Below are 15,318 nucleotides of genomic sequence, written 5' to 3' on the forward strand. Positions count from 1 at the left end.
AGGAATGCAGGATCCCAGTTCCCCAACCAGGCAGCGAACCCATGTCCCCTGCAGTGGATGCACGGAGTCCTAACCACTGGACCGCCAGGGAATTCCCTTTTTTTCTTTTGACACTTTTATATTATTGTTATTTTTACATTTGGATTAATCACAATAAAGATAAAAAAAGGGAAAAAGTGGTGACTCTTACCAATTACACAGCATGTTTCTACACGATATTTATCAATCTCACAGAGGTTGTGAGCCAGATAACTCAACTCAGATTTCATGCTCTGAAAGAAAAGAAAGACGATCTAAGCATGAAAAAGGAACCCCTACATAATTTTTCTTGTAGCTAATGCTACTAGGTGACAATCCAACCCAGGAGATCAAAGCACGAAAGAGCTTAAGTCCAAGCAAAGGAAGGAGCTCACCCTGACATAAAGAAGGTTGGAGAACGTGTCCATATTTTCAATCCTGTAAGGGTCTTGCTTCCTTAGCTCATTAAAAATAGAGAGGGCTTTGTCAATATCTGCAGAAAGAAGACAGAGAGTTCAGAAAACAACACAGCACTACCTTCAGGGTTTGATGGTATTTTGTTGTCCTTATTCACTCACCTCTGATATTGTGATAGGCAACTGCAATTTGGGAAACAATATATGAACTCTTAGAGAAGCCCACATCAATGAGATTCTGATACTTTTGCAGGGCCTCCTCTATCAACTGCAACTCTGTGTATATATGAGCCAGAAAAAACTCTTTCATCCAGGTGTCTGGCAAAGACAGGAACTTCAGCTGGCAGCAGGAGAGAGAGGAACACACTTAATATACTTTGACCTCTCTCCCAAATGAACATCAAGGAACTATATTGTCTAAAAGAATTTATCACCAAAATTTTATTAGAGTACCTAATAATGAACACAGGGCAGTTCAATTAAGTGAATAGGACTTACAAGCACAATAGGGAGGAATAGGGAGGAATGGTCTAGCTGGGGACAGCTTCAAAGAAACAACAGGATTTGAGGCGAGCCTTGGAGGATGGGTAGAAACTGAATAGAAAAAGGGAGAGGAAGAGAAAAAAGACAACATTCTAGGTAAGGACAACAAAAATAGAGGGAAAACAGTCATGATGAGTGTGGGTAAATAGAATGAGGCAACTAGCTCAGTTTGAGGGGAGGCTATGTGTTGGGAAGAAGTGGAAAAATAAGACTGAACTGATAGGGTGGGTCCTATGCTGCAACAGGAAATGGGATGCAACAGGAAACCACTGCAATTTTTGACAGGAGAATGACATGATGACATGGGTGCTTTAAGAATAAGTTTGGAAACAGTATGTCAGATGGCTTGGAAATGGGAGTATAAAAATGGGAAAGCTAGATAGAAAGTATTTATTACTTTTAAGTAATCCAAATTTGAGATGATAACCAAGACAGCAGAGGAAACCAAGAGAAAGAGATGCAGACAAGAAGGTAATCATGGCAATGTCTGGCGACTGACTAGATAAAGGGAAATAAGAGAAAGGGAAGAGACAAAATATGACTCTGAGGCATCAAGACTGGGTGCGTCCTGAGAAACAGAGATACAACTGAGAGTCCATCAAGTTGGGAGGAAGAAAGAGAATTTGGTAGGCAAGATGAGAAATTTGGTTTTGCATATTCTGAGTTCAGAGATAAAACAAACTTTCAATGAAAGTCTAGTCGGCAGTTAGAGATAGGTAAATACAAGTAAACCAAGATTGAGATTTCAGACACAAATGTACTAGCATATATCACTATTGGGGAAAATCAACCAGCCCTTGGTCCTTTAGAGCCAACAAAAGGAATTGTGTTGTTGCTTCTATTAACTATTGAATAACAGCAAAATAAACTTTGTAGACAATGTTCTCTAACAATGACTAATAAAACAATGCAGTTTATAAAGCAATTTCATATACATTATTTCATTAATTAACAAATCTCTAAATCTCAACAGAGACCTATGACAGCTCAGAAGAAACATTAAAAATGTTTTTAACTCAATTCTTGATATCAGAGAAATCGTTCCTATAGCATCTTTGGAATTAGGAGAGAAACTATAATAACATTTAGTCTATAAAACAAGTTACAGTAAAACTTGAATGTGAAAACATGAATATGAAAAGATACTCTAAGTCAACTGAATGCAAATGCAACAGCAACTACCAAACAAGATCTAGACATCAGTCTTTCAAATAAAGACCTAAATCCCAACAGTGAAAGAGACTAGACAAGGAGGAAAGAGGTAGCTATAATGAAAGGTTTAGCAAAACTTTGTCCCCCTACCCCGTTATTAAAGAATTACATAAGACTTGAAGCAGAAGATTTTTCACATAGCTCATCTCAATTTACCATCTCCTTGTCTGTAATCAAGTTACAGAGTTCTAGCCAGGCTCCCCAATGCAAAGGCAAAACATGAGTAGCCTCCACAAACACATCAATGGCCTCTTTCACCAAGTCCAGCTTTCGAAGCACCACACCATACCTAGGAAAGAAGGGAACGATCACAGAAGTTAACAACATCTCCCCTCTACTCAGAAGAATATCTCACATAAGTCCCAAATTACTATAACACTTACAGATAAAGGCCAAATCCATCAAGTTCCCGAGCCTGGTGTTTTTTGCTGAGCTCCACTCTCAATTCTCTGAGAGCCTCATTTTTCACTTGACCTTTCTCCAGTGGGCCTAGGAAAGAAACAGACTTTCTGATCTAAGGGTAGACTGCTGTTCTTCATTTCGTAGACCTAGATATTCCCTTTGGCATCAAGCAAAGTTACACCTGGAACTTCCAGCAAACACTCACAAGTGGCCAATGACATCTTTTTTTTTTTTTTTTTTTTTTTTTTTGCGGTACACGGGCTTCTCACTGTTGTGGCCTCTCCCGTTCTGGAGCACAGGCTCCAGACGCGCAGCCTCAGTGGCCATGGCTAACAGGCCTAGCCGCTTCGCGGCATGTGGGATCTTCCCAGAGCAGGGCACGAGCCCATGTCCCCTGCACCGGCAGGCGGACTCCCAACCACTGTGCCACCAGGGAATCCCCCTCCAATGACATCTTACACAGTCCATTTACTTTATTATAGAAACTGCAACTGATAACTGGTCTGCAGTCATATTTTGTTAGGCCCACACAGGTTTTTAAAAATCTGAATTAATTATCAATGTTGAAAAATCAGAAGCCTCAACTAAAAATCTAAATTTCCAGGTTCAGGTTGCAGGGAACAGGTTAGGGCTAGCAGAAGAAAGCCCCTGACAACACCAGGCCCACATTCCCACAGGGCAACCCTCAGAGGGAGTTGGGTGACAACCAGCCAGTTGTGCTCTCCAATTTGCAGACTCCTCCTCAGTCCATTTCCCATGTTTATATTACCTGCCTGGCTCCTATAGGCATTATAGAATTTGCAACCTCTGTTTTAGTCCAACAGGTAAGAGAAAGAAATTCATACCTAGGCTATCAACTGTTTCATCATCCTTCTTCTTTTCTCCAGACTGTAAGAGAAAATCAATAAATAGGTCTTTTTTCCGCTTATTCTGAAACCTGTAGCAGCCTGATTTGACCTAAAGGGTACAAGTCCAACCAAAATGACATCTACTATTGGTCACTAATCTTAAACAACTATTCGGGGGCTCCCACTAGCCAAATGTGGAATAATCTGAGTACCAAAATGATAAAATGAAATAATGAATTATAAACAATTAAAAATATAGGAATTCTTGAGTCCATACTGATACTACATAAATACATAAATACGTGGAGATGGGGAAGACAGGCTCTTGCTTAGAATTTACTACTCAAGAGAGGGCTGGAGTAGAAAATCATCATTTTGCAACATTATAATAAAGAATACTTCAGGCAAAAATTAACAATGAATTTCTTGACTAATGGTTATTTAGGTTTTTAATTTTTTTGTCTATTACAAAAAACCCTTCAATGAACAGCCCTGTACATATATATATATCCTTGTGCACACACTGAAATATTTCTATTGGACAAGTTAAGTTTCTTAAGGAAGAATTGTTTGGGCATAGTATTTCAAATTGACATAATCTGCCCAGAGCAGCGGCCCACACATGTCGGGGCATGGATTTCATCTCCCCATACCAAGGAGTGGGTGGTGGGCTGAGGCCCCAGCAGTTCTGGGCGCCAAATCTCACCCACAGGCACGCCAACCAAACCAACGCCAAATTACTTACTCCTGAAACAGAGGGTCTACTGCCCCATGTCTTTGTCAATAATGAATATTACCAATATTTTTATATTTTCTTTTGTACCATCATTTTTTTTACTTTACTTATGATGTCTTCTTTATTATTGCTAAGTATTTATAAAGTACATTCACCAAGTAGACTTTTGCTAAACTATTTGAAGATTAAACTTTTGCTACTGGGATTCTAAATATGGATGCTTCATTGACAGCAGAATGACATCTTAAAATGGCCCTCACCAGATATCTAGAATACATGTACAGGAAATAGGCTTTCTTGCTATTGCAGCCATGCAGGAAATGTGCTGCCCGATCATATTCTTTAACGTCAAAGTAGGCCTTGGCCAGGGTGTAAGCATCCATATCCTGAGCATCCTCCTAAAAAAGAGACAAGTTAATGTAAGTGGTTAGGAACAGGATAACAAAAGTTCAAATCCAAGAATATTCATTAATTTAAAGATGTAAGAAAAAATAATTATTTTCCTCCTCCCAAAAACCTAATACTTATTTTTTATTTTATGAAGTAAGGTCACAGAACATTTTTTCAAAATAAAAGCCTGGGGAAAATACTAAAATTAAAAAAACTAAACCAATGCACTCAGAAACTTTTATTGTTTCCACAAATGTTGTGGGAAATTGCATTATGCTTTAGTGTTAGGGACTTGGATTTAAATTCTGACTCCTTGATTTCCTGGTTTCAAGACATTAGTAGGGAACTTACTTAGCTTCTCTGAGTATTCACTTCTTCATCTGTAAAATGGAGCCAGTAATATGGATTTGATATGAGGAAAAAGTGAGAAAGTCAGGAAAAATGTCTAGCATTAATATGTGACATGCCTTTCCTTCGGCAGACTTTTAAATTTCCACATAAATGCAACATGCTGTGGAATTACTTATACTTTTCGTATTTCAACAAAGTTTTGACATGTTAGTATTGTAAAACCCAAAAAAACACAGCTATAATTCTCTATGTAAAAAAAAAAAAAAATGAAATGATGCACATTTGAGTTAAAAACATACAATCCCCCCAAATTCTAAGAAAAAGTTGATTAAAACTTTAGTAATTTCATTCTCCTCATCCTTCATGTCCAAATATTACCAGCACAAAACTGGAACCAAAATTATGTTCAATATTTTCTTCACTGGATGAAAATGTCCTAAATATGGCCATTCAGCTTAGGATTGTGGTGGCCCTTTTCACATACACTCACCATTTACTTATTTCTTCTCCTACCTCTCTCACCTGCATTGTATCTTTTGGATTAAGGAACATTCATTGTTTTTAAGTGTGTGTGTGTGTGTGTGTGTGTGTGTGTGTGTGTGGTTGGTGGGGGTGGTAATCAAGAAATGGCATCTTCAGGAAAAATAAAATGGATTATGATAAAGATCTTTCAGATGACACAGACTATGTAAACATATATACTATAGATCATACACAAAATGTATTCCTATCTCATTTAATTGTCTCAATATCCCCACAAAGTAAATACTATTATCCACAGATGGGGAAAACACATGTGGCTCAGGAGGTTAATTAAGTTGCCAAAAGTCACTAGTATGGCTGAGATTTGAACCCAGAGCTGTCTGGATCCAAAATCAGTTTCGTGCTGTTGTATTGGGCTGGCCAAAAAGTTCATTCGTTTTTTTTCCATTAGATGGCTCTAGTAGTGCTTAGTTGTCTTTAACTTCATTTGAAACAATTCTGTTACAGTGTATTGTGACAGCTGTCACATCAGGGTTTTTTTTTTTTTAATATTTATTTATTTATTTTTGGCTGTGTTGGGTCTTCATTTCTTTTTTTTTTTTCCCCCCACGGTATGCGGGCCTCTCACTGTTGTGCCCTCTCCCGTTGCGGTGCACAGGCTCCGGACACACAGGCTCAGCTGCCATGGCTCAAGGGCCCAGCCACTCCGCGGCATGTGGGATCTTCCCGGACCGGGGCACGAACCCGTGTCCCCTACATCGGCAGGCAAACTTTCAACCACTGCGCCACCAGGGAATCCCGGGTCTTTGTTTCTATGCGAGGGCTTTCTCTAGGTGCGGCAAGCAGGGGCCACTCTTCATCGCGGTGCGCGGGCCTCTCACTAACGCGGCCTCTCTTGTTGCGGAACACAGGCTCCGGACCCGCAGGCTCAGTAGTTGTGGCTCACGGGCCTAGTTGCTCCGCGGCATGTGGGATCCTCCCAGACCAGGGCTCGAACCCGTGTCTCCTGCATTGGCAGGAAGACTCTCAACCACTGTGCCACCAGGGAAGCCCTCAGGGTTAATTTTTTAAAAACTTATCAAAACTGGTGAATTTCTGTGTAGCCATTTTAATATTGAAGATAGAAGGAAAAAAGCAACATTTTCCTCATATTATGCTTTATTATTTCAAGAAAGGTAAAAATGCAACTGAAACGCAAAAAAAAGATTTGTGCAGTGTATGGAGACGGTGCTGTGACTGCTCGAACGTGTCAAAAGTGGTTTGCAAAGTTTCGTGCAGGAGATCTTCTCACTGGATGAGCCTGCATGGTTGGGTAGACCAGTTGAAGTTGATAGCAATCAAATTGAGACATTAATTGAGAACAAGCAACGTTATACCATGCAGGAGATAGCTGATATACTCAAAATATCCAAATCAAGAGTTGAAAATCATTTGCACCAGCCTGGTTATGTGAATTGCTTTGATGTTTGGGTTACAAGTAAGTTAAGCGGAAAAAAAAACCTTCTTGACCGTTTTTCCGCATGTGTTTTTCTCTCTTAAATGCATGAAAACGTTCTATTTTTAAAACAATTGTGACCGGCGATGAAAAGTGTATAGATACTGTACAATAATGTGGAACAGAAGAGATCGTGAAGCAAGCGAAATGAACCACCATCAACCACACCAAAGGCTGGTTTTCATCCAAAGAAGGTGATGTTGTGTATATGGTGCAATTGGAAAAGCGTCCTCTATTAAGTGAGCTCCTTCCGGAAAACCAAACAATTAATTCCAATGAGTACTGCTCCCAATTAGACCAACTGAAACAGCACTTGATGAAAAGCCTCCAGAATTAGTCAACAGAATATGCATAATCTCCCATCAGGATAACGCACGACTGCATGTTTCTTTGATGACCAGGCAAAAACTGTTACAGCTTGGCTGGGAAGTTCTGATTCAACTGCTGTATTCACCAGACATTGCACCTTTGGATTTCCATTTATTTAGGTCTTTACAAAATTCTCTTAATGGAAAAAATTTCAATTCCCTGGAAGATTGTAAAAAGCACCTGGAACAGTTCTTTGCTCAAAAAGATAAAAAGTTTTCGGGGCTTCCCTGGTGGCGCAATGGTTGAGAGTCCGCCTGCCGATGCAGGAGACACGGGTTCGTGCCCCGGTCTGGGAAGATCCCACATGCCGCGGAGCGACTGGGCCCGTGGGCCATGGCCGCTAAGCCTGTGCGTCCGGAGCCTGTGCTCCGCAACGGGAGAGGCCACAGCAGTGAGAGGCCCGCGTACCGAAAAAAAAAAAAAAAAAAAAAAAAAAAAAAAAAAGGATAAAAAGTTTTGGTAAGATGGAATTATTAAGTTGCCTGAAAAATATGAGAAGGTAGTGGAACAGTGAATACGTTGTTCAATAAACTTCTTGGTGAAAATGCGTGATTTGTATTTTTATTTTAAAACCGAAGGAACTTTTTGGCCAACCCAATAAAAACGTTTGACGCTTCTCCCCGTTATGAATACTGTCTAGGTTGAGCCAGAAAACCTAAAAGGTTGAAATCTTAAGCAAGGACTGTTTACTAATCTCTCCAGCTTAAGTAAGAGCACCACTAAGTCTTTCAAAACTCATCAAAAACATACAGATAAAATCCCTTAAAACACCCAGCTTTTTGAATGCTTGAATTTCCCCTACAAACATCCCTGCTAAGCAGTATGCTCCCTTCCGGTGACAGAGCACTCAGTATCTCTTCTACTGATGGGGAGCACTCAATGTGAAGACGTGCTTACCTCTGTAATAGGCGGCGGCGGCTGCAGCTCGGACAGAGGCAACGCCGGGAGGGAGAAGGCCAACTCCGCAGACCTGGAACACCCACACAAACTGAATCAATCAGCTAAAGATCCCCAAGGCCGAGGATCCAAGCCCGGTCCCCTCGGACTCCGACATCTTACCATTTGCTACTGTGCAGTAGGCCCCGCTCCCGGGTAAGGCCCGCAATAAGTAACAGCTGCTTTTTAATTTCCCGCAAATTTGAGAAATCGCCGCTCGATGACAGGGCTGGGACCACGGCAGCCGACACTGCCACCGGGACTACAGAAGAGCTGGCAGCCATTTTCCTGTCTTGGCCACCCCAGCCAATCACCAGCGAAAATACTAGCTGCCCCTCCGCACCAAAACAGTCTGTCTGTTATTGGCACGCTCTTGCTCCAGAAAAACCAATCAGAAATCTTCCTCCTCGAAACGTCAATAAGAGGCGGGCAGGGAAGAGTCAATTACTTCTCCGATTGGCGAAGAACTAGTGGGGCGCGAAAGTTAGAACAAGAAAGAGTGGGGATAGCCACGGCTTCTGGGCGGGGCAGAGAGGAATGAGTGATTGGGAAGGTGGCTTGGGAAACTAGGGTTGGGAATAGGGGTAAGAGAGTGCAGAATGATGTGATTGGACGAAAGAAAAGAGTGTAGTTCTTGGGCAAATTCTGTGCCGCTGGATGACATAGTGGTGTATGTGTGTAGCAAGGATGTCTGGTATCCTCTAGATTTTTTCTTAAAGAAGTAAATTGTATGGCCACAGGTGGAGAATTCTTCCTCTTTACCCACCTTTTTCTTACCCCGGGGGAAGTGGGGAGGGTAACTAACATTTATTGAGGGCTTACCTTATGACAGGTTCTGTACTTTTACATACATAATCGGGTTTAACCATTAAAACAGCTCTATGATATTGTATCATCCCAGTTTTACAGATGAAGAAAACGAAAGCTCAGAGTTTGCATCACTCTTCCAAGGAGAGTGTTTAGATTATAACCCAGCTCTGACTCCAAAACCCAGAGTTGTTAAACACTACATGAACATTTTCAACCTGTTTTGTTTTTAACCCTTTCATAGTAATATATGGTTTTACCAACTCCCTTGGGAATGTTTTGAACCCATTCTTTGGGTGTTATATAGAAGTGATTTTAAGTAAATCATGTTGTTTAGATTAACATGTATTATTAAAGATTGTATTCTAAAGTCATCTTTATCGCAACATACTATACAGTGCATGAAGGCAAAATTCTACTTTTTTCTTGTTTCATAAGTGTTGCACACTTTGTATTTGTTTTAAATTTATAATTTAAGAAAAAATGATTTGTTAGCAAATACAAAAATTACAGTATATCATACATCTACTCATGTGTATCTATGTATATATATTTGTATATATATACTGAATGTAAACTGAATAAATACACATAGAATGAAATGTAACTGTTTATGGCATTATAGATAGATAATGCTTTTATGACTTGTTTAGAATTCTTATATTTGCCCTTTAAAATGTTATTGTTTATTTTTATAATTGTCTATAATTTTATAGTTTTTGGTTTTCTTTAAATAACAAGAAAATAGAGATTTCAATATGCTTTTGGCAAGCACTTATTTACAAACAACACATTTTTAGTGTAGCCAGTCTTTTGTCCCAATGAATGAAAAGATAAATTGGATATAATTGTCACACAATTTTTTTTAAATAAATTTATTTATTTATTTATGGCTATATTGGGCCTTTGTTTCTGCGCACGGGATCTTCTCTAATTGCGTAGAGCGGGGGCTACTCTTTGTCGCAGTGCACGGGCTTCTCATTGTGGTGGCTTCTCTTGTTGCAGAGCACAGGCTCTAGGTGCATGGGCTTCAGTAGTTGTGGCATGTGGGCTCAGTAGTTGTGGTGCTTGGGCTTAATTGCTCCACAGCATGTGAGATCTTCCCAGACCAGGTATCGAACCCGTGTCCCCTGCCTTGGCAGGCGGATTCTGAACCACTGAGCCACCAGGGAAGCCCATTGTGGGTAAATTATTAAAGTATATATGACTTAAAATAAATCCACCACGGAGGCTTCCAGTGTTCAGCTGAGTAATACAGCTGACCCTTGAACAACATGGGTTAGAACTGTGCAGATCCACTTATATGCAGATTTTTTCAATAAATACATATACGTGGGCTTCCCTGGTCTGGGAAGATCCCACATGCTGTGGAGCAACTAAGCCCGTGCACCACAACTACTGAGCCTGTGCTCTAGAGCCCGTGAGCCACAACTACTGAGTCCATGTGCCACAACTATTGAAGCTCGTGCGCCTAGAGCCCGTGCTCCACAACAAGAGAAGCCACCTCAATGAGAAGCCCGTGCACTGCAACGAAGAGTAGCCCCTGCTCTCTGCAACTAGAGAAAGCCAGTGCACAGCAATGAAGACCCAACGCAGCCAAAAAAAAAGAAGTTATACTCAGGTTTTTGACTGGGGGGCGGGGGCTGGCACTCCTAAATCCCATGTTGTTCAGATGTCAACTGTAAACTGTTTCATGTTCCTCTGATCACCAAGAACCACCTCACATTCATTCTTTCATTCACTCAAGACCCAAACTGTTTCCTTTTATCAGGAGAAAATATTTTAATAATTATCTTATTAGTTAAATGTTTAAAAAATGAAAGCCATAATCACCACCTTTAATGATGTGGACCGCCCCCACCACCACCTTTGTGAACTCCTGATCTCTACTTCCTTGCCTTTCCAACACCACCAATCTCAGCCCAGTTCAAAGGTGTTTTATTTCCAAGCTGACGTCAGTCCTCCTCTTACATTTCTTCTCTCTCCAGGGGTACAATGGTGGTAATAATGAGTTCTTTACTGGGAAGCAGTTGAGTGGAGAGCTGTAGAATGTGGGCTCTAAGCCATATTACCTAGGTTCAAGCCCTAACTCTACCATTACCAGTATTCCCACGATCTTGAGAATATCATTTATTCTATGTCCTTTAGGTCATTCAATGATAAAATGAGGACCATAACAATAATTCCTGCTATTTAGTTGGGGTAAGAACTGAATGAGCAATTGTTAACACAATGAGCACTGGATACATGTAAGATATTCTTGAACACTTACTCTGTGCTGGGATCTTTACATATCAGATCACTAATTTGCAGGACAACCCTGCAAAGCAGTTTACAGGTATGATACATTTATATCAGATACAGTATATAAGTATGCTTATACATAACATACAGTATATAAGAACAGTTTAAAGAATAATCCTAAGGGACTTTCCTAAGGGACTTCCCTGGTGGTCCAGCGGGTAAGACTCTGTGCTCCCAATGCAGAGACCCGAGTTTGATCCCTGGTCAGGGAACTAGATCCCACATGCATGCCACAACTGAGAGTTTGCATGCCCCAACCAAAAGATCCAGCATGCTGCAATGAAGACCCAGTGCAGTCAAAAAAGAAAGGGAGGGAAGGAAGGAAGAAAGGGAGGGAGGGAGGGAGGAAGGGAGGAAATTAAAAGAGCACCCATGACCCACTACTTCGATTAAGAATAGAACAGGGCTTCCCTGGTGTCTCAGTGGTTGAGAGTCCGCCTGCTGATGCAGGGGACACGGGTTTGTGCCCCGGTCAGGGAAGATCCCACATGCCGCGGAGCGGCTGGGCCCGTGAACCATGGCGGCTAAGCCTGCACGTCCGGAGCCTGTGCTCCGCAACGGGAGAGGCCACAACAGTGAGAGGCCCGCGTACCAGAAAAAAAAAAAAAAAAAAGAATAGAACATTACCAGTTCCTAAGCAACCTAAATGTCCATGGAAAGAAGAATGGATAAAGAGGATGTGGTACATATATACAATGGAATAAATTAGTCATAAAAAAGAACAAAATAATGCCATTTGCAGCAACATGGATGGCCCTAGAGATTGTCATACTGAGTGAAGTAAGTCAGACACAGAAAGACAAATATCATATGATATCGCTTATATGTGGAATCTAAAAAACAGATACAAAAATGAACTGACTTACAAAACAGAAGTAGAGTCACAAATGTAGAAAACAAACTTATGGTCACGAGGGGATAAGGGGGGAAGGGACAGACCTTGGCATATGGTTGGAAGTCAATAAATAGTTGTTCATACTTTTATTATTATTTTAAAATCATTTCTTCCCTGATGGAAGAATTCTGTGGTATAAGGGAAATAGGCCTTTGGAGTCATAGAGACCTGGGTTCAAATTGTGGTTCCATTATATACCAGAGGTGGCTTAATGAAAGTCACTAAACCTCTCCATCTATAAAATGGGGGTGATGATACTAATGGTGAGTAATTGACCACACAGGGTTGTTGTGAGGATCAGAAGAAATGACACATAAAGTACCCAGTAATCAGTTAAAACCTTTCCCTTCCTCTCTCCTTTTCTTCCTCTTTCTTTGATAAATTTTCTTCCCAACAGGGGTATTAAAAGCAGCTGTGTGCTTGTGCAGTTTCTCCTAAACTCTGGATTCAATTCGGCAAGTGTTTACCAAGCACCCACTAGGTGGCTACAAACACCTTCCTGGCTGGTGTGCTGTTACGCCAAGGACACTAACCCCCTTTGAGAAAATGAAGTTCTAGGATCATCTCCATTCCTGGGTCTGGACCCCTGGGATAATTTTAAAAATAATTTCTAAAAAAGAAGAAAGAATAAGAAGTTGCTGAATACAACTCTAGGCCCCAACCCCAAGCTTGTCACACACGACAGCTTCAGTAACAACATTATCCAGTCATGTGCTGTCCCAACTAACATCCTCCAGCTGCCCTAGGGGTTTGTAATACAGTGAAGGTTGACACACCTGAGGCCTTTCCCAGAAAAAACTCCGTTGTCTTCTCCTGCTGTGATCCCAGCTCTGGCCAACAGATAGAGCCATTTCCTCCCTCCCTTCTCTTCAAACTGCCTAAGCAGAAAAGCTGTTGCTCAAAAGATGTGTGGTCCAGGAATGGGAGAACTGTGGCCATCACCAGACACCAGAGCTAAAGAAGGGGCTGACTACTACCAGGAAGAATCTATTATATCTAAACTGGTGAGGACAGGAAGAACAGTCAGTTCCCATCAGGGTTTCAGCCCTACGGATACCTGGGGCCGTTTAGTGTTTTGTTGGGGCTGGGAGAGGGCTGTCCTGTGCATTTTAAGATGTTTAACATCCCTAGCTGCTAGCCTCTAGATGCCAGTAGCATTCCCCTCCCCAACCAAAAATCCCTGTGACAACCAAAAGTGTCTCAGACATTGCCAAACATCCCCTGTGGGGCAGAATCACTCCTAGTTGAGAACCACTGGTTTGCAGCCACTAATAGTGTCGGGGCAATGGTCTATATAGAATAGACTCCTGGGGACCTTCAAGGGATATACTCTGAGGGCCACCTGCCCTGACAGCCCAGTTTCCAATGCTTGGGAGTTGGGGGAAGGCCCTTAAAACAAGGAAACTAGCCCTCACCTGTTGAGTAAGAAAAGCTAAGAGGGTCACAAAGAGAAGGGAAGAGAGCAAATATGGAGTTGAAACCCTCATGGTTAGGATTAGACTGTGAGGTGTGGTTTATTTTTTTATTTTAATTATTTATTTAATTATTTATTTATTTATGGCTGCATTGGGTCTTCGTTGCTGCGCGCAGACTTTCTCTAGTTGCAGCAAGCAGGGGCTACTCTTCGTTGTGGTGCGAGGGCTTCTCCTTGCGGTGGCTTCTCTTGGTACAGAGCACAGGCTCTAAGCGCGCGGGCTTCAGTAGTTGTGGCACGTGGGCTCAGTAGTTGTGGCGCACGGGCTTAGTTGCTCCGTGGCATGTGGGATCTTCCCAGACCAGGGCTCGAACCCGTGTCCCCTGCATTAGCAGGCGGATTCTTAATCTCTGCGCCACCAGGGAAGTCCCTATTTTTAAAAAATACTTATTTTATTTATTTGGCTGCACCGGGTCTTAGTTGCAGCAGGAGGGCTCCTTAGTTGTGGCATGCAAACTCCTAGTTGCAGCATGCACGTGGGATCCATTTACCTGACCAGGGATCGAAACCGGGTCCCCTACATTGGGAGCATGGAGTCCCAACCACTGCGCCACCAGGGAAGTCCCCAGGTGTGGTTTATTTTAATCTCTAAAGATAAAGAAACTGAGGCTCAGCGATCAAGCAACTTGCCTAAGGTCAAACACCTAGGAAGTGATAGAACTAGATTTCAAACCCAGGACTATCTCCAAAGCCTTATGCTGCAACTTTGGGACTTCTGGAGCCTTATTTATTCATTCATTCATCCATCTGTTCATTTAACAACTACTTAGTTTCCACTATGTGCCAAGCTCTGGGAATAGAGTGATGAACAAGATAGTCAGTCCCTACATTCATGGACTGTGCTGTCTAGTGGGAGATAAAAATGACAAAGAAAGAATCATACAAGGAATTAGTCAACAACAGTTATAAGAGCAGTGAAGGAAACACTTAGGGAACTAGACATGTGCTAGACTATGGCCAAAGATGACTGTAAGTCCTTCTATCCCTAGATACATGCCCTTTTACAAGGTGAATTTTCATCAAGAAGTGAGTCTATTTCTCTGCTGTTGAATTTGTGCTGGCCCTATGACTTTCTTTAACCTATTGGTAAAACAAATGCAGTAGAAGTGACATTATATGACTTCTGGGGACCTTCAAGGGATGTACTCTGAGGGCCACCTGCCCTGAAAGCCCAGTTTCCAATGCTTGAGAGTTGGAGGAAGGCATCAAGGAATCTTACAGCTTCTACTCTCACCCTCTTGCTGCCCTGAAGCCACTATGTAAGGAAGCCCCAGGTTAGCCTCCTAGCTGTCTCAGGCATTCTAGCTGTCCCAGCTGTTTCCACCATTTTGGCTGAGGCTCCTTACAATGAGCAAGGCTATCTAGGAACAGCTAGCAGCAGGTCAACCCAACAACTGACAGCAGCTGCAGAGGTCACCCAGGCAAGACTAAGCCCAGTCAAACTGCAGAATCATGAGCAAATGGTTAAGGGCAGTTTGTTATCCAAAGACAGAAATCCAGTTGAAGGCCCTAACCTGGTCTGGGGGTGGGGAGTGGGTCAGGGGAGGCTTCCTTGAAGACATAGGTTCAAGCTGAGACCTGGAGAATAAGTGGGAGTCAGCCTGGTAGAGCATGGGGAAAGAGGATCCAGGCAGCAGAG

At 41.9% G+C, this 15,318-nt stretch overlaps 1 protein-coding gene across 1 annotated transcript in view; it reads right to left on the reverse strand.

Annotated features, from left to right (window-relative positions):
• The window catches only part of CDC23 (cell division cycle 23), a 22,489-nt gene extending 13,995 nt beyond the window's left edge, over positions 1-8,494 (reverse strand). The window contains exons 1-9 of the mRNA XM_007461409.1: positions 8,323-8,494; positions 8,161-8,233; positions 4,436-4,573; positions 3,437-3,479; positions 2,573-2,678; positions 2,346-2,478; positions 597-774; positions 414-511; positions 191-272 (exon numbers count right to left, since the gene is read on the reverse strand). Of these exons, the coding sequence (XP_007461471.1) occupies positions 191-272; positions 414-511; positions 597-774; positions 2,346-2,478; positions 2,573-2,678; positions 3,437-3,479; positions 4,436-4,573; positions 8,161-8,233; positions 8,323-8,483 (1,012 nt within the window). The 5' untranslated portion in view covers positions 8,484-8,494. The remainder of the gene's footprint in view (positions 1-190; positions 273-413; positions 512-596; positions 775-2,345; positions 2,479-2,572; positions 2,679-3,436; positions 3,480-4,435; positions 4,574-8,160; positions 8,234-8,322) is intronic.
• Positions 8,495-15,318: the final 6,824 nt, after the last annotated feature.

This window comes from Lipotes vexillifer, unplaced genomic scaffold (assembly GCF_000442215.2).
Source record: "Lipotes vexillifer unplaced genomic scaffold, Lipotes_vexillifer_v1.1 scaffold217, whole genome shotgun sequence".
Taxonomy (NCBI): Eukaryota; Metazoa; Chordata; class Mammalia; order Artiodactyla; family Lipotidae; genus Lipotes; species Lipotes vexillifer.